Source organism: Hippoglossus stenolepis, chromosome 3 (genome assembly GCF_022539355.2).
Source record: "Hippoglossus stenolepis isolate QCI-W04-F060 chromosome 3, HSTE1.2, whole genome shotgun sequence".
Taxonomy (NCBI): Eukaryota; Metazoa; Chordata; class Actinopteri; order Pleuronectiformes; family Pleuronectidae; genus Hippoglossus; species Hippoglossus stenolepis.
Genome location: NC_061485.1, coordinates 26,266,865 through 26,284,680, shown reverse-complemented (window position 1 = coordinate 26,284,680; position 17,816 = coordinate 26,266,865). Strand labels below are relative to the sequence as shown.

Below are 17,816 nucleotides of genomic sequence, written 5' to 3'. Positions count from 1 at the left end.
ACCCAGAGAATATTTGAATTAGATTCATTACATCTTTATTATGTTTAATGAATGGATTGAAACAGTGAATGTTGAGAGGGAGACACAGGAGAATCTGTTGCAATGTAATCACAGAACCAGAGAAAGTATGTATTTGTGACATGAGGTGAAGATATCAGTAAAGGCCATAAAACAACGGTAGTTTCACGACCCCTTCCCCTCTGTGTTCTCGAAAAAGAATCTCATACTTAAAAGATTCGGTTTGATCCACTGCCACTTTTTTATTATTTATGAATGCATCTTTTTATTTAAAAATCAGTTTTTTCTTAATTTAAGGCCACAGGGTTTTGATGTAACTCCACATGAGTGAGACATTTTTAATCACCGAAAAGTCACAGATCAGGTGTGATAAATAACACACTGATGTTTCACTCCATTTAAACATCCCATTTAACCAAACAAGTGAACAAGCACAACCTGAAAGGAATGCAGCCATTTCGGATGCTACCTCCACCTGTTGTTCACGTTGTACTCGTGGTCCCAGTTGAACAAGTGCCACAAAAACTCAACAGGTTGCAGGTTTTCTTCACAGCTTTTAATGGCAATGATTTAAAAAAAAAATGACAATATTGTTTTCATTTGTAAAGAAAAGGTTGGAGGAGGAATAAGAAACTAAGCAGTGATGGTCATCATGAGTAGACGAGTGTCGTTGAGCACTGGCGGTCTGGTCCCCTGATCTCAGCTCAGCAGTCTGTCAGGAGGAGAAGCTCAGGTTAGTGAAGGACTGACATGTTGCTATAATCAGATTCTGGTTGCATGTGGTGTATTAGGTTTGATGACACTGACTTACCTGGACCCCAGAGCTTTCCCATGCACTCCTCTGTATCTCTGGTCGCTGTGGATGGATGTAAGATCTTCTTTATAGGTCCCCTCGTAGATATCTGACTGACGCTTCATGTAGCTGCAAAACGACAAAACACCAACGGTTCATGTTTCACAGTGTTTCTGTTGGCATTCTGGAAACACTCAGCCCTGACGTCACTCCTCCTGGGGCACTACCTACCCCAGCCGTTTGCCCATGACCGTCTGTAGGAACTTCCTGGCAGAGATCTGTCCCAGAACCTTCCTGTAACTATTTGTAAAGATGGCATCAGCGTGACGTCCGGAGCTAAAATCAGAAAGTGAATGAACGAATTCAGTCATTACACAGTATTCTTGAACAATTTTCAGGATAAAATGTTTCTAAAAAAAGCATATTCCTTCACTTGCCATTGAGATATTTGGGGTTTTATTGTCAGATCTTTTTTTCTCAAAATGTGTACTATACTTTTGAGTGAATAAACACTGCTGTAAATTCTGTTCAAATCTGTTAATGATCCTCAATATCTGAGACACATTCTGTTGAATTCAGTTTAATACAAATTTAACTTTAAATGTAGATGATATGTGCACCACAATTTTTTTTTTTTTATTGTCCTGTGCTGTATTGGGGCAGAGACAGAAATCTTAGTGGCACATACTTTAAAAACCAAGTGTATCTGCATTACACTGGTAGATGCCACAATCTCACATCTTTTACTTCAGCCTTCTGAGTCCATATGAACATACTGACCGTAACTCTGCTCGCTCCCTGGGATGACTCATGTCGTCCTGCAGCTTCTCTGCTGGATCGCTGATAGACGACGTCATCAGGAAGGACGTGTCCCTCTGACCGAACCTGAGAAACATCCCCATTAACCAAACACAGAACAATGTATTCAAACATCTCAAAACAAATGTATTCAGTTTTTTTTTTTTTGCTGCCAAAACCGTGAGAGTTTGATGATGAAGAAGAAATCCTCAGTCTAACGCCAACATGCTCGTGTACAACCCATTCTGCTGCTTCGACTCAACGTGAACTGTACATGTAACACTAATGTGACCAATCCACACAGCTTGACCCCTGTTAGCATAACAAGTGCAGAGGGCACAGCGCTGACAGGGGAAGCAAACAGGGAATGGTTTAAAACATCACACATGGTTTTTCCTCATGGTTATTAATGTGTTTGAGCCCTGAGTTCACGCCACTGTTATTGTCTGTGTCATGTAACATATGCTCATCTTTTAGTGGTAGAGGTGACGATAACGTCAACTTTTCCATTTGATGTAAAGCAGTCAGCTGCTCTGTAAGGCTCAGCCACAGTTAATGATACACTGAGTGAATTGAGAGAAGTGTTGTAGTTTAAAAAAACAATACCTATGTTTGGTGTTCATCAATCTGAACGGCTGAGGTGACCTGTCATAAACAATTTAAATAACTTTAAAGACCACAGTAAAAAGCAGTAGTGCCAGAGGGAGAGGGGAGTAGTTTCAGTGAATCAGCGAGGACCAACCTAATGGATGGGTAGAGCGGGGAGCCTGATAAAGACATGACCAGGCAACAGAACAGCAGCAGTGCAGCTTTCTCCATCATCACAGCTCGTCCTGGACAAGAGTGGACAGCTAGAATAAATGACAGGCGTAGAAATCACATAAGAAATACAAAACATGCTGAAAGCACAGTTTCCCTCCACCAGGCTCATCATCGCTCTGCTGAAGCCACTGAAGATGCAGCAGGAGGAGAAACATGCTGTGATGGAGAATAATCAACACTGTTTGATCAAATGACAGATTTTAAATTGATGCACACATGCAGGATACATTTACACACAGTTACCTCGATTCTTCACGTGAATTCCAAGGGTCCCTGCAGTTCCTCTTCACTCGCTGCCCTCCTCGCTCATCATCGCTTACTGCCAGGAAACACTGGACAACAGGGTCACTGGAACAGTACTCTGTGTTACTCCTGCAGCCATGGAGAGTTTATACTGAACCTGTAGCTCCCAGTCACTCCCACATCACACATCACACTCTCTCTCTCGCTCTCTCTCTCTCTCTCTCCTCCAGCTGAGCTATCTACATGCTCTCTCACTCTTTCTATTTGTCCAACTTTTACTCAAATAAATGTTTAGCTTTTTGGTGTGATCACAATCTAATACAAAAATTCCAATTGGTTTGTACAAGGTTTATAATATAAGTATATCAATTCAAAATGTATATGATTATAACGAACATTATAACATTTGAAAATAATCTTGTACACTACAAAAATATTTGAAGCAAAAAGTAAATAAATGAAATGAAAGAATACACGGAATGTGATAGGAGGAGAAATTATTTAAAGGTTGAAATTCATTGCAATGTTGACGTTATATCATTATTTATTTAGTATTATCATTATATCTTCATATCAAACATTCGTTATGGAAATATTTCCCTAAAATATAGGGAAAAACATCAATATACTTTTATTTCAGAGAGAAGGTGAGAAAAACACACAGACAAAAAAACAGAAGCACATTTCAAATATCTGTTATTGAACACAATGAAAAGAACTATCATGCAAACAATAATAATCTATTGCTGCTTCAAAACCTGAATAGCCTTGAATGAACGGCTCCCTGACACATTTATTTTCAATGAATGAACATTATGTGTCATTAACTGTTATTTGCTGCAGAGATACAGGTTGAACTGTTTTAAAGGTTTTGAAAGTTTCTTCAGATAATGACAGTGTTTTTGTTTCTTTGTTGTTCAACACATGTGACAGTGTTTGCAGTAGAGTGGAAACAGAATATCTCGAATAAATCAATTTGAATAAACACGTGTCCCGCTCTCATTCGGTATTTTAGGGATGAAGGTGTCGTCTGCTAAATGGTCACTGCGAAACTTACGCCTCCCGGAACCCTTATTTTCTGACGGACGGTGAAGTTTGACGTACCAGGGGAAGAACGGACCGCTGCGACGCAAGATAGTTCCGTCTTGTTTAAGTCCATCTTCGCTGTACAGGATACAGTAATGATCTAATGATTTAATGGAACACTTTGATAATAAATAGTCAGAGGAAGATACTGAATTGGTTCTGGTCAGCTGAATTTGAGCTCATGTAAAAAGACATATCATTCGTTATATTGGTGGACGTTAAGAAGAAGAAGAAGAAGAAGAAGAAGAAGAAGGGGAGATCTTCCTCTTCATGTATTGATAGAGTATAACAAATATAATGAACAAAGATTGGAATTAATATCAGGATTAAAAGCAAAATATTACATTAGAAAATGTGTTAGGATGGACATCAAGGAATATACACAATCTTCTAAAGAACCGCTAAAGAGAAACAGGACCTAAGAAAATTATTTAATTTGAGTTTATGTTAGTTTTGTTTGCTGACAATCCATACTGCTCAACACTCCAGTCCAGAAGGTGGCGGTAATGCGCCTATAAGCTGGTTTACCAACCGCCATTAAGCACCAGAAGAAGAAAAAGAAGCAGAAGAAGAAGAAGTATGGAGATACTCCTCTTGACATTGACACATGCACGCTGCTCGAGTGACATGCAGCTCACACACAGTAACTTATATAGTTTGGAAAAACATGGGACCCAATGACAGACATTAATTTGTGCTGCAGCTACTGACTGGGCTGTTGGAGCTTAACCCTGCAGCTGTAGCTCCTTGTGCTAAAGCTAGCTCATCATGGAGTTCCTCCTCAGGACTGTGAAACCCTTGTTTACTTCTCCACAACACTGGAGACCTGTCAGGTGTTTCCAACACAGGGGCTGCTCTGGTCGAGCTAAACCCAGCGCCACTCCCACAGAGAGGGGGACAACAGCCGGAGACACGTTCAGGTCTCAGCTGTCCTCTGGTCCAAGTCTCCAGGATTTCATCAAAGCAGTGTCTGTGAAGCAGACTCCTGCTGCATGTGGAGAAGACTCGGACTCATCCGGATATCTCCCTGAGGACCTGGTGAGGGGGGATCAGAGGAGAGGTGGGTCTCATTTGGATTCACTTTCATTTGGATTGTCTGTGGGACCGATGATAACCTGGGCTGTTGCTTTGTTCCAGTGTATTTTGAAACCTATGGCTGTCAGATGAATGTGAATGACACGGAGATAGCCTGGTCCATTCTGCAGAGGAAGGGATATCAACGCACGGTGGATTTAAACGAGGTAAAGAAGAGCTCCGTTTGTAATTGTTCAACATGAATCCTATTAAAGTGTATTCTTTACAGTAATATCAGTGTGATCTGCACAGGTTGACTCAGCTGTGTTTGTGTTTGCAGGCAGATGTTGTGCTTCTGGTGACGTGCTCTATCAGGTAAGGACCTAACAGACTCACGGGGAGAGAGATTGAAAGATTGTCATGGATGGATCGTAGAATGAATGAATGCAGCTTTTCTTCTTCTTGAGAACCCTGAGGTGCATCAAACTCCCCCAGAAACTACTACTCAACCTCTACCGTCTCATAAACAGACCCAGAGCTGTGGACAAGCAGTTTAACTATTGACTACTAAAGGTCACAGGGCTGACATACAGAGACAAACAACCATTCACTCTCATGGTCTTCGATGAACTAAACCTCCATCTGCATGTCTTTGGACTGTTGGAGAAAGTACCTGGACAAAACCCACTCAAACACGGGGAGAACATGCAAACTCCACACTGAAGGACCTCAGCCGCACCACCGCGCAGACCCAATACTAACAATATTTGTTATTTTAATGATTTATTTTATTGTCTCTTACTATTTATTTAATTTGACACGCTGCTAAGCAGGCTGTGTATCTAAACTAAATGAATATACAGTGACAATAAAGAATCTATCTTGATGCATTACCTAACACAGATACTAAAACTCTTTTCTTCTTAAGAGAAAAAGCTGAACAAACCATTTGGAATCGATTACAACAGCTGACAGCTATGAAGAGGAGACGGTTGAAGAGCCAGACACCGATGAAAATCGGAATTTTAGGTCAGTGAGTTCACTGGTAAACACTAGTGTTCACGTCTTACAGCTGCTACAAAGACATAATAATAGGTATGTGTCTCCAGGCTGCATGGCAGAGAGGCTGAAGACTGAGCTTCTGGAGCGGGAGAAGCTGGTGGATGTTGTTGCCGGCCCGGACGCCTACCGGGACCTTCCCCGCCTCTTGACGGTGGCTGATGGAGGTCATCAGGTGAGCAACGTGCTGCTGTCCTTAGAGGAGACCTACGCTGACATCATGCCCGTCCACGTTGCTCCTCAAGGATACAGTGCTTTTGTGTGAGTATTTTGATTTTCTTTTTCTGCTTTGGGAGGAAGTTCTCTACGGCAACACTGTGTTTATATGATGTAACCTCTGATCATCAGGTCCATCATGCGAGGCTGTGACAACATGTGCAGTTACTGCATTGTTCCCTTCACTCGGGGCAGAGAGAGGAGTCGACCTGTTAGTTCCATCCTTGAGGAAGTTCGAATGCTCTCTGACCAGGCAAGTTAGAACCTCAATGCAACTATTTCCTTACACTTGATTTTATAAAGTAGACTGATAGTAATATTAATATAGGCGAGTGAGTCAGGATGGTGTTTTAAGTAAAACTCCTCAGTTATAACTAAGGTCTAAGGATGTTAGATATTAACATTTATATTTTAGGGAACACTAAATTGCTCAGAAATAAATTGTTGTATGAACAATTGTCCTCACATCACTTCCAACATTAACACAGCAATATATGGCACCTTACACTATCTCTCTCTTGTGTAATGGTGTAAGACTTATATCTTAAACCAGGGCTATAAAGATCTGTTGTGTGTACAGTAAAACCTGTGATTTAAAGTTCAGTATCATGAACCTAATGTTTTAGGATTGGTTTACAGTTCATCCTGACCAGTTTTTCGTGTGGTGGATGTTTTCCTCAGGGTGTGAAGGAGGTGACATTGCTCGGTCAGAATGTGAACAGCTACAGAGACACGTCAGAGGAGCAGTTCTGCGGCTCCGACCTGACCACGCTCAGCCGGGGCTTTAAGACGGTGTATCGCACAAAACAGGGAGGCCTGCGCTTCTCCGACCTGCTCGACCGAGTGTCACACATCGATCCCGACATGAGGATCAGATTCACCTCCCCTCATCCCAAGGATTTTCCTGATGAGGTGCACTTTTTAGTACTTTTCACAGAGCCCTGCTGCTGGAAACACATTCTCAAAAGCCCATGTGACAAATGTTAAAAACAAGAGTAATTTCCCTGCCTGTTTCTGTGTATATTTCCCATATTAACTTGGCTGATTGAAGCTCGCTGACCTGATTTCTGTGCTGCTGCAGGTTTTGCACCTGATTGCGGAGCGAGGGAACATTTGTAATCAGATTCACCTTCCAGCCCAGAGCGGGAGCAGCCGGGTCCTGAACGCAATGCGACGTGGGTAAGAGACCACTATGCCTTTTTCCGAACTCAAAGCAATTCAGTTTGTGGAGCTGTTTGTAAAAATCTCTTAAAATATCACTAAGCGCTCCAATAAAGTGTATGTTTCTTTAAAACAAATTACAGCTACACAAGAGAAGCATATCTTGATCTGGTGAAGAACGTTAAGAGAATTATTCCAGGTAAGAACCTTTTTTCTTTTATCTGTTCCACCTTTTATTATTATTGATTAATACATTTAATTAAATCTTTGTAATATTCTTTTTAAGAGAGTTACACAGACATTTGACTCTTGTGTTTGCTGGAATTGAGATCGTGGTATTAATTATTAACTCTAAATAAAACTCCAATTACCCCGGAAAGAAAGTGCACTTATCCTACAATATACACGTCATAGCTAGGTTTCAATTATATCGGTAACAAATCCTGGCATCACCAACAAGAACCTGATGTTTTCCTGGTGAAGTAATAACTTTAAAATGCGTTTAACATAATGTGTGTCTCTGTGTCAGAGGTGGCTCTCAGCAGCGACTTCATCTCAGGCTTCTGTGGTGAAACGGAGGATGACCACCAGCAGACTCTGTCTCTGATCAGAGAGGTGGGCTACAACGTGGGATTCCTCTTTGCCTACAGTATGAGGAAGGTGAGCTCCTGTAGCTTTGTGATGTAAACTTACACCAGAAAAGATTTAGTGTCAAATCCAGCTATCGTATGTCTCCACTGTCTCACTCAGAAAACCCACGCCCACCATCGGCTGGAAGATGACGTGCCAGCAGAGGTAAAGCGGCGGAGGCTGGAGGAGTGTATCGGTGTGTTCAGGGAGGAAGCTGCCAGGGTCAACGCTGCTCTCATCGGCAGCACACAGCTGGTCCTGGTGGAGGGAGTGAGTACTGCACACATGACCAGCTCACAGGGTTCAACACAGCAGTGCAAAGTTCACTCTTTAATAAATTGCTTTACATATATCATAACTACTGTATTTAACACCCTTCATAGGATAAGTGGTAGAAAATGGACAGATATTATACCTATGTTAGATATTTTAAACATCTAATACGGAAATTGCTCCTAGGTAGAAGTAGTCACCCACTACCACTGTAGTGTACCACTGTAACCTGTTACCAGGCAACACTGCTCATCTCTGTGTTCCACGTTGATGCAGCAAAGTAAAAGATCCGCGGAGGACCTGTGTGGGAGAACTGAAGGCAACGTGAAAGTGATTTTCCCCAAAGAGGATGTTGCTGTTCAGGCTGCAGAATCCAACACTGCACCGATCAACGCTGGAGACTATGTGCTGGTGAAGGTAAGGTTTGATTCCTATGGATATTTTCAGCTGTTCTGCAGAATAGAGCCTGATGGATATTAAATGATCACATATATATTCCAATAGTGGTGCACATGCTGTATAATAAGTGACACAAAATTATGCTCTAAAATGTAAAAAATATTTCAGATTTGGTTTCATTTAAAATCTGTAAAAAAAATGTCACGCTATTTCGGTTAAAGTAAAACAATATTACTTATTTATCTTTCAATATTTCTCATTTCCTCTGTTTTCCTGATCCTGGTTTGAAGTGGGTGTGGCTAAGACAAATTCAGTCAGGATTCAGTCTTGACACCTGATTGGTTGCAGATTGTTATGGTAATGTGACAAATCTGTAAAAATTAAATAAATGTTTATTTAAACATATGTATTATTTGAGAGTTTCACGTATCTGTGCATGACATAATTAAAAACATTTTAAAATGTAATATAAACTGTAATGTAATGAAAAGAGAGTTTAATTGTCAGTAAATGTTTTGAAATGAACGATCACTAACACTCATTATAAAATAATTTTGTTGTTTGAAATCTTTAAAATCAAGATTTTTTGAGAACCCCTCAGAAACCTGATCAAACTGAAGCCACACAGCCATAATACTATCATCAATAATGTCTTTTCAAAACTTTGATTGTTGCCTATTAAGTCATGAATATTTCATGAATTATTTTGCAGAAATACTACCAAGATTTCACTGACTTAATAAGTTTTTGTATATGTGTTTATGTTGATATGTTGTTATTAAAATATTTGTATGAGTTGAAGGTGAAAAATGTTGGTATGGTGAAATTAATGACCTTTTCTCAAATCTGGAAATCCAGGTGTTCAGTTCAAAGCACATCTTTAATAGAATCATATAAAATCCATGTCTATTTGGGAAATATATCAACCATGAAATCAAAGGACCAGGTAAAAGATGACAGCATGAAAATGAAAATATTTTCTGTCAGTCAGTGGCAGGATGACATCATGTTGACAGTCTGAACGTATTATGTTGTGTTTTTACAGATTTCATTATTCTGCCACTTATGTTTGGATGATTTGTGTCTTTAATGATGTAGATATCGTCGGCCAGTTCCCAGAGCCTGAGAGGTCGAGCCCTCAGTGGCAGCTCCCTGAGAGGCTCGGTGAAGCAGTGTGAGACTCTGACCAGGCACCAGGTCGATGCACGCGTGGCCTCGGACACGGCCAGGATTGAAACCTGCCACTGATCGACTCAGGTGACGTGACAGGAAACCAACTCTTGACATGATCCTCCTTCTCTTGATTTGAGGACATCACAGACATTTGTTCATCATACAGTCACACCAGACTGCTCTGATGAGCTACTAAAACCTGTAAGATGTTATTTATACAGTCAGCCCATCAATGTGTATGTACATATTGAACTGCACAGGATACTGAAACTTTTTTGGACCATGTGAATAAAAACAATAGTTTGTTTTGCCATATGCTTGATTGATGTGATGGCTATTTTATTAAATTTTTTTTGCAGAGATTCTCTTAACCAGTTTAAAAAAACATCATGGATCAGCACATTTGTACCATCGCTCTTTGAGCCACAGAGAAACTTTGAGATTGAATTTGTCAGCAACAGAAAGTGCTGTGATCTGCGTTGGAAGGAGACTTTCATTTCAAAAAAGATGACACGGCTTCCTGCAGACTGTGGCCTGGTATGACAGGACTGCAGCAGTGGAAAATGTTCACTGCCCTCATGAAGAAAAACTGAACAGAATTATGTAAAAGTAAAAAAAAAAAATACAAAAAAAACAACCTGAGTGAAATCCAAATGCAGTTTATGCATTTCTCAGGTTGGTGGGAGAAGTACACAGAAAGCAGTCGTGGGAGTTTTGAAGAATGCAGTTTAACCTGTAAACTGAACATCTGTCCCAATCAGCATGTAGTCCTACAGGGAAATAAACACAGCAGCAGCAGTTATTGACAGCTCTTCTGTTGATCAGTTAGATATTTAAGTTGTTTTCTGTCAAGTCCCTTAATCTAATTCATTTTTCCTGTCATATAATACATTATAATACAGTTTTATAGAAAACATCACGTCTCTGACCTTCAGGACCTGAAGCTGAGTGTTCACCAGCTTCATCTTTCCAATCGCAGGAAGTGGATATCCCTTCGCAAGTTGAACTGTGGAGGAAAAAATCTAACATTTATATAAAGTAGCCACAGAAATCCAATGTGACAAACATTATAATGATTCTAAAAGTGCTGCATTTATAACACAGTATTAAATAAAAAATCATACAATAAATACAGCTCAAAGTGTTTTACACTGATCTGCATTCAACAACCCAAGTACTTGACATGGCCTCAAGTTCATTTAGAGCACAGAGTGAAAATGCTACAACTCACCATTCAGTATGGGTATCACCACCACTTTGAGGACCATCTGCAGGATGGTGTTGAGGGATCTGACCTGCAGGGTCAGGGTGAGGGTTAGTTTGTAAAGTTGGTACTGACGGTGCACACAGTGACTCGTGTTACAATGCATCTCTCACCTGAAACTCTCCCACGTAACTGGTCCTCAGGGTCAGATCCATTCTGTGCAAATGAGGCAAAATCAGACTGTGATGTTCATCTCTACAAGGACCTTTTGGCCCCGTCTCTCTCCTCTGAGAACACATTCTGTTTTTTTATTAACTCACTTGTTGAGGGAGACAGCTCCAGCCACCCTCATGCCACTGACAAACAGCTGGCCGCTGACACTGGTCTCCTGGAAAACACAATGTGGGGAGTCGAGCGTCAATGTTTTTTTGAAACCGGCGATGGCTTTTAATCATGCCAGCTGTGTAACCTACCATGTAGAGTGTGTTCTTTCAATTTGAGAGCAGGAATAATTGATTTCAAGTTCAAATTTCTTATCTATTTAATTCAAAACCCTGCGCTTGTGCTCAAATAGCCCCTGCTTGTGCCTAGATTTGCTCTGCTTGTGCTCAAACTGTGCGCTTGTACTCAGATATTTCCATTTGTCAACACTAAACCTGGCATTCTATTGGTTTGGGAGTTTTGACAGAACAGCGTGAGAAGAGCGGAAGCTGGACCACAGGAAATCTGTCCAAGCAACAATATATCTGAGTGCAAGAGCAAATCTAAGCACAAGCAGGGGCTATGTGAGTGCGAGTGCAAGCCTTACAAAATCTAAACGTGAAGTCCTGCTGTCAAACTGAAACACCACGCTCTTAAATGAGAATAGGAAACAATAAACCCAATTTACCAAGTTCAGGATGAAGAGAGGGGAAAGTGCGGTGTTGGGTTGGATGGCGTAGGCTGTCACTGTGCAGCTGGCCTGTGCGGTGACGGCTTTGGGTGCAAAGGTGATGACGGGAGTTTTCTCAGTCTTCACCAGCAGTTTCATCATCAGACCAGGGAAACTCTTGGAAATCTGAAAAATACACGGAGACACAGGTGACAAATAGCCCAGGAAGGTTGTGTTCCTTTACAATCCAGTGGAGTGAGTGGTCACCTGAGGGATGAACGTTCCAAATGTCCTGGTGTTGAGTCGGATGGGAGAGCTTTTCGGGATCTGTTGTGACAGAGTGAGCAGGGTGTTAAAGTCGGTGTGACGCTTTTGAATGTGAATTCATGAAGCCATCAGGAGACCATGATGAGGGTGCAGCTCACCATGTCGTCAGTGATGTACAGGCTGAGGGCTCCAGCTTTGTTGTAGACGAAGGCAGCAGAGTTGACAGAGTAGGCAGACATGCCTATGTACAACATGTTGTTGTTCTGGGGAGGCAGGGAAAAGGCTGTGGGGGAGAACGGAGCCTCCTGATGCTTCCCTATGTTGTAAAACTCACCCTAAAGGGCAGAAGAAGAAGAGAAAGACAAACAATGTCAGTCTGAGCTTTACATTTTTTCTTTTTCAAACAATAAAGACAGTGTCAACAAAGTCTAAACAGTCTTTAAATTGTATATTGAATGAAAAGGCTTATGCTTAAATATGCCTACCGTAGTCTTTTCAAATTTAGCTCCCCTCATTATTTAACAAAAATAAGAATTTAAGCTAACCTTCAGAAATATACATAAACCAAAAGTGAATTATACATGATCAGTGATCTTATTTGCTCTCTTGCATTGAAATGTTTTTAGCATGCAGTCTGGGAGTGATTTAGATTTTGCTTTGAACATCATATGCATTTGTTTTATCATAACTAAATATTAAAATTTCATGCATGGGAATTTATAAACAATACATTTGTGTCATCATAGTTTCCAATCTTACTGATGATATATGTGGCTCTTTTTTGTAGTAAGACTATTGAATTTACATCCGTCAACGTCGTCCTCCATAATTCCATACAACAAGTTACATAAGGAGGTGAGCAGTATATTCCTTTAGTATGTCCCTAGATTTATACAGGACTGCTATTGATTTGGAGATTTTTTGTTTCATATAATCAACATTTAGTTGGGATTATTTAGATCATTTCGAACCCCATGGAATTTTGTCTTATTAACTATCTAAATTTCAGCATCACAGATTTTCTATTTAATATCCATATAAATATCTTTGTAATCTTTCTGATTCTAAAATGTCAAACGATATCAGTGTGCAGCAACTGAGAAGAATTAAAAGTCTTTACCTTCAAGCTCAAGTCTATTGAAGCCTGTGAAACTGTGGGCGATGACACCATGGAGTATTCGATCTCTGCATACTTGTCCACCTTGGCTACAACTAGAGTGAAGAAGAGGGTCACTTGTATATTCAGCATTTTGTTTACATCAACAGGTTTGGTGCATGTTGTTTTCACACGGAATGCTTTACCATTGAGTGTTTTCAATTGAGGGTTCAAATCAGTTACTGCATCAGCCACCAGAGGGCAGATCTGCAACCATAAAGAACAGACGGATGCAGATTACACACAAATGCATCAGTGATAACAATCTAATGTCATGTGTCACTCACACGAGCCATTTAACTGCAGGAAAAGCTGTTACTCCCAATACTTAAAGTACATTGATCCAATATGTATAGTAGTTTAATGCAGGACTTTCTCTTGCATTTCTGCATTATTTTATTGGACATACTCAGTAGGTCCATTGGTGAAACATGATGTCATCCATAGCAACAGTGTCAACCTCACCCCTCTTTTCGGGTTGTTTGTAGAACATAGTTCAACAACAAAGCAATTCAGAGTGCTCTACATAAAATATTAAAGGCATTGTGACAAATTGTAAAAGCAACAAATGGCAAAAAAAGAATTTAAAATGGAATTAAAGAGTTACGTAGAGAATGTAAAATATAAAATAAGAAGAACAGAGTGAAAGTAACGGGGCAGTGTAAGAAGTGAGTAATTATTTGATTTAATAAAAGGCTGTGGTGTTCAGCCTTGATTTTGACTCTGGGGACAGAAAGCAGACCTGTTCCAGACGACCTGAGAGGTCTGGATGGTTCATAACGTAGCAGGAGATCCAGAATTGTTTATGACCCTAAACCATGCTAATATTTTGAAGTCAGTTATTTGCCAGACAGGGAGCCAGTGTAAAGATCTCAGAACTGGAGTGACATGATCCACTTTCTTGATGTTAGTGAGGACTCGAGCAGCAGCGTTTTCAATTAGCTGCAGCTTTATGGTCTATTTTTTAAAGAGACCTGTTAACACAGCATTATAATAGTTAAGTCAGCTGAAGATAAATGCATGGACAAGTTTTTCTAAATTTTACTGACATGTTCTTAAACTGGTATTATGTTGTCTTTGTAATTGTGTTAATGTTGCTGGTAAAGTCCAGGTCTGAGTCATGACTACACCAATATTTGGGGCTGGGTTTGTGGTTAAGGAAATCACCAGTAAACTTTGTCAACAAGTCTTCACTGGAGTTTCCTAGTTAGGACCTTAATAGCTGCTGTCACGAGGACATCTAGTGGTGAAGTGAGATACTGAATACGACCTCAGAGAAGGAGGGTGGTCTTCAGAAACGAGTGGGAATCAGGCTGGGGTCCCCTCACCTGTTTCTGCATTGCATTTCTCAAAGCCTTATTGATGAACTTCTTGAAAAGATTGTACAGCCAACTGAAAGAAACAGCAACCACAGGAGTTATGTGTGCAGTGAACAAAGCATGGCAGCACAAACTGGAGAACAATCAATCACAGTCATTCCCTCAAATGGTTCCAACAATACTGCACAGCAGGGTTTAATTTACCTGGCTCCTCCGTGGAATTTGATGCTGGCGCTGCCCACAGTGGCCGCACAGGAGACAACGCTGACTGTCGGCCGGCCTGTCTCGTCCCTCTTGATGGCGATGCTTGTAGCGATAGTGAGTCCGTTCACATTCAGGTCAAATGAGCCTCTGTTCTTTCTGTTGAGAGCGAGAGAGAGAGGAGACCCTGTTGCAGCAGAAATATCACAAAATGGATTTAACTGTTCAAGCAGGAGATGTTTTCTCACTCACATTATCCGGAGAAACTTGACCCTCCAGTTTCCATGCAGACTGATGAAGGCGTTAGCGATGGACAGTTTGACGCCAGTCCCCGGCACAAGATCCACTGCAGACTTGGGTAATCCCACTTTCACTATTTTCAACCTGGAATCAACAAAATGCTGGTTTGTGAAGGTTTAAAAAACATTTTCAGACAGAAAAGGAGTGCTGACTGTTGAGCAGAGCTTACTGTGAAAAGCTGTACTTGACTTTGCCGATGGGAGACACTTTCTGCTTCCCTGAAATATCTGGGACTTTGATGGCCTTGAGTTTCTGCTCGATTGAAGCCATGCCCAGTTGTCTGCCTATGAAAAGGAAAGAACATTTTCAATGATGAAACTCTGGGCAGATCTGTGTTTTCAAAATAAAAAACTAGGAATGTTTTGCAAACATTACCATACTCAAGGCCTTTTGCTGTTAGCTTGACCTTTACCCCAGGATCGACGGCTGAGGTCACAGCGATGAAAACCACCAGAATGAGCCAACAGTGCAGGGACATGGTGACTGTTTTGAGATGAGAGGACAAGATCAGCAGCAAATTCTTTTTTGTATCAAGCTGCCTCATAAATTCGACAGATTCTGCTTTTGTGTGGTCGACATATCTGCTGTTCTGTGAGCAGAGCTAGAACTGCAATAAATTCAACTTTCTTTTTATATTTTATACTCCAAGTTGCTTCCTCATTCTCTACTGAATCCTTTCACAGATGAGGATCATATCATAACATTCGTTATTTACCTCAGTGGCTTCTTCTTGAGGCAAAGCTATTTCTGCTTTAACTAATTCCAACATTTATTCTCTATGATAAATATAATCGACACAATCGGCTGCCTATTAGTTTATTGTGTGTTATTTTCTGAGCTATTTGAAGACACTTAACTTGATTAGTGAAGCGTCATTGGGTCGGTGGTGGGAAGAGTACTCAGATTTTTTTGTTAATATACCAACACAACAATGGATAAATACTACAATACAAGCAAATATCCAAATTTCATTTTTAAGTTATTGTGTTGAAGCACCTAAAGGATCAAATGTATTTTAGTTTCCACCACTGCTTTGTGTTCATGACTCTGGCCTGTGAAAGAGCCGACTGTCAGAGCTGCAGAACAAACCACATGACTGCTCACAAGTCAGCAGACAAGAGGAGTTTTATCTAATTAGGTCAAGGTCATTAAAGCCCAAGTTCGACATTTTTCCACATTTCAAGTGTGATTTTCTGCATCATGTCACAATGTTAAATAAGTTTCACATCTGGAAGATGTACTTGCATGAATCTGCATTATAAGACACAGCTGTAATACACAAGTATCAGCACATACTGGGATGCTGTGACTTTAAAACTCAACTGTCACATGACATTGGCCCCTGATCAGAGGCTCCATCAGTCATTTAAGAAAGAGACAGAAAACAGACTGAATAATAGATTAAATAGAAAAAAATCATTGTGTGACAGTGAGAAGCTCTGAAAGCTGGTTCCATGTGGGTGAGAGGTGTAGTAGAGGTTAAACTGTTTAATTTCATGCTTTTAGATAAACAGTAGGTCATGACATCCCTTCAAAACTGTGTTAGAGAGCTGTTAATCAAAGAGAGGCCACAGTTCACTGCTGAAAACAAAAACACTTCCACATACCAAGATATCAGGTCGTGATCCAGCCAAAGCAGTTACATACATATTCCATCTAAATGTACAGTACATCCCAAAACACCAGAAACTCTGACATTGTCAATGCACAGATTATTAGATAAATGTGTGATAGTCAATAATGACACAATTTACATGTATACACATATAATAATAATAATAATAATAATAATAATAATAATAATAATAATAATAATAATAATAATAATAATAATAATAATGCACATGTATCACTTGCTAAATAGTTTGCTTGTCAAATCAAGCAGAACAAAGCGCTTCATTAAAAGAAACATTGTACAGGTAACCACAGTATTCAGATCAGCTCTTGCATACATCTCCATACTTTCTCTTTAACAAATAAATACACTTATACTGCAACTGAAGCAGATGTGGAGAAGCACATCCCTCCCACCAAACAAATCAATCCTTTAGTCAACTCATGTTAAAGGCCTTCTGGCACACAGTGCCCAACCCTCATGGGTTTATCGGACACCTAAAGTTAAGTCACAGCAGCCCTTCAATAATTTTTTAGCTCCGTCTTGCCCAAAATAAATCTTCTTGTTTCCTGAGTGTCGCAAATAAAACCTGCTGTAGCAAAACCTCCCTTCCTGAAGCGCAACTCAAGTCTTCCATAATCATCCAACCAAAGTAGAGGACATTTTGCCAAAAAAGAACCCTCATGTCCTCATAAACAGTAAAACTAAATATTTGACTCATTCTTTATTTGTCAGAGTTCACACATCGAGCAAGAATGAGGAGTGGCATTAAACATGAAGAGATCCATGCAGGGCTGATGTTCCTGAACGTAGCTGTGCACATTAGGATCTTTGTCTTTAGTCTTCATTATACGTCACAAAGGTTCTACATTATGTCTGTTCTTTATAAGACGGTAGGTTCGTAAATATGGTTTATGCCATATATCCATATATCAACTGACCATTTTTCTCTATACATGAGAAACATGTTGCTACTAATCCCCTTAATACAAGCAATCTGTTTATCAGTCAAATGTATATATTTAAAGACCTCAATCTTACAGAATCTCCACAAACTAAACTAAATGTGGCTCCATACTCTTACCTGAAGCAGCAGTTTGTCAGGACCAGGCGCTTTCTGCTGGTGTGTCAGAATGACTGCCAAGTGAAAGAGGAGCAAGAGACACATGACCTCTATTTCACTTAGTTAATCAGGAAC

General features: G+C 40.2%; 3 protein-coding genes across 3 annotated transcripts; 1 reads left to right on the top strand and 2 right to left on the bottom strand.

Annotated features, from left to right (window-relative positions):
- Positions 1-635: 635 nt before the first annotated feature.
- On the bottom strand, positions 636-2,431 carry ghrh (growth hormone releasing hormone). The gene is made up of 5 exons (XM_035152678.2): positions 2,352-2,431; positions 1,592-1,696; positions 1,043-1,147; positions 830-940; positions 636-730 (listed from the first exon to the last, which is right to left on the bottom strand). The coding sequence occupies exons 1-5, from the start codon at positions 2,429-2,431 to the stop codon at positions 718-720; spliced, it is 414 nt and encodes a 137-aa protein (XP_035008569.1). The 3' UTR covers positions 636-717.
- Positions 2,432-3,799: 1,368 nt separating this feature from the next.
- On the top strand, positions 3,800-10,000 carry LOC118105128 (mitochondrial tRNA methylthiotransferase CDK5RAP1). Its single transcript, XM_035152554.2, has 13 exons — positions 3,800-4,820; positions 4,898-5,001; positions 5,115-5,149; positions 5,703-5,803; positions 5,884-6,094; positions 6,182-6,302; positions 6,731-6,961; positions 7,131-7,228; positions 7,354-7,409; positions 7,740-7,870; positions 7,961-8,110; positions 8,390-8,530; positions 9,611-10,000. Exons 1-13 carry the CDS (start codon positions 4,529-4,531, stop codon positions 9,758-9,760), a joined length of 1,821 nt encoding a protein of 606 aa, XP_035008445.2. The 5' UTR covers positions 3,800-4,528; the 3' UTR covers positions 9,761-10,000.
- On the bottom strand, positions 9,987-17,816 carry LOC118105129 (bactericidal permeability-increasing protein). The gene is made up of 16 exons (XM_047339444.1): positions 17,703-17,816; positions 15,379-15,486; positions 15,173-15,287; positions 14,956-15,087; positions 14,707-14,862; positions 14,512-14,575; positions 13,330-13,390; positions 13,148-13,239; positions 12,186-12,362; positions 12,028-12,087; positions 11,779-11,946; positions 11,210-11,277; positions 11,063-11,105; positions 10,917-10,980; positions 10,615-10,691; positions 9,987-10,455 (listed from the first exon to the last, which is right to left on the bottom strand). The coding sequence occupies exons 2-16, from the start codon at positions 15,479-15,481 to the stop codon at positions 10,414-10,416; spliced, it is 1,422 nt and encodes a 473-aa protein (XP_047195400.1). The 5' UTR covers positions 15,482-15,486; positions 17,703-17,816; the 3' UTR covers positions 9,987-10,413.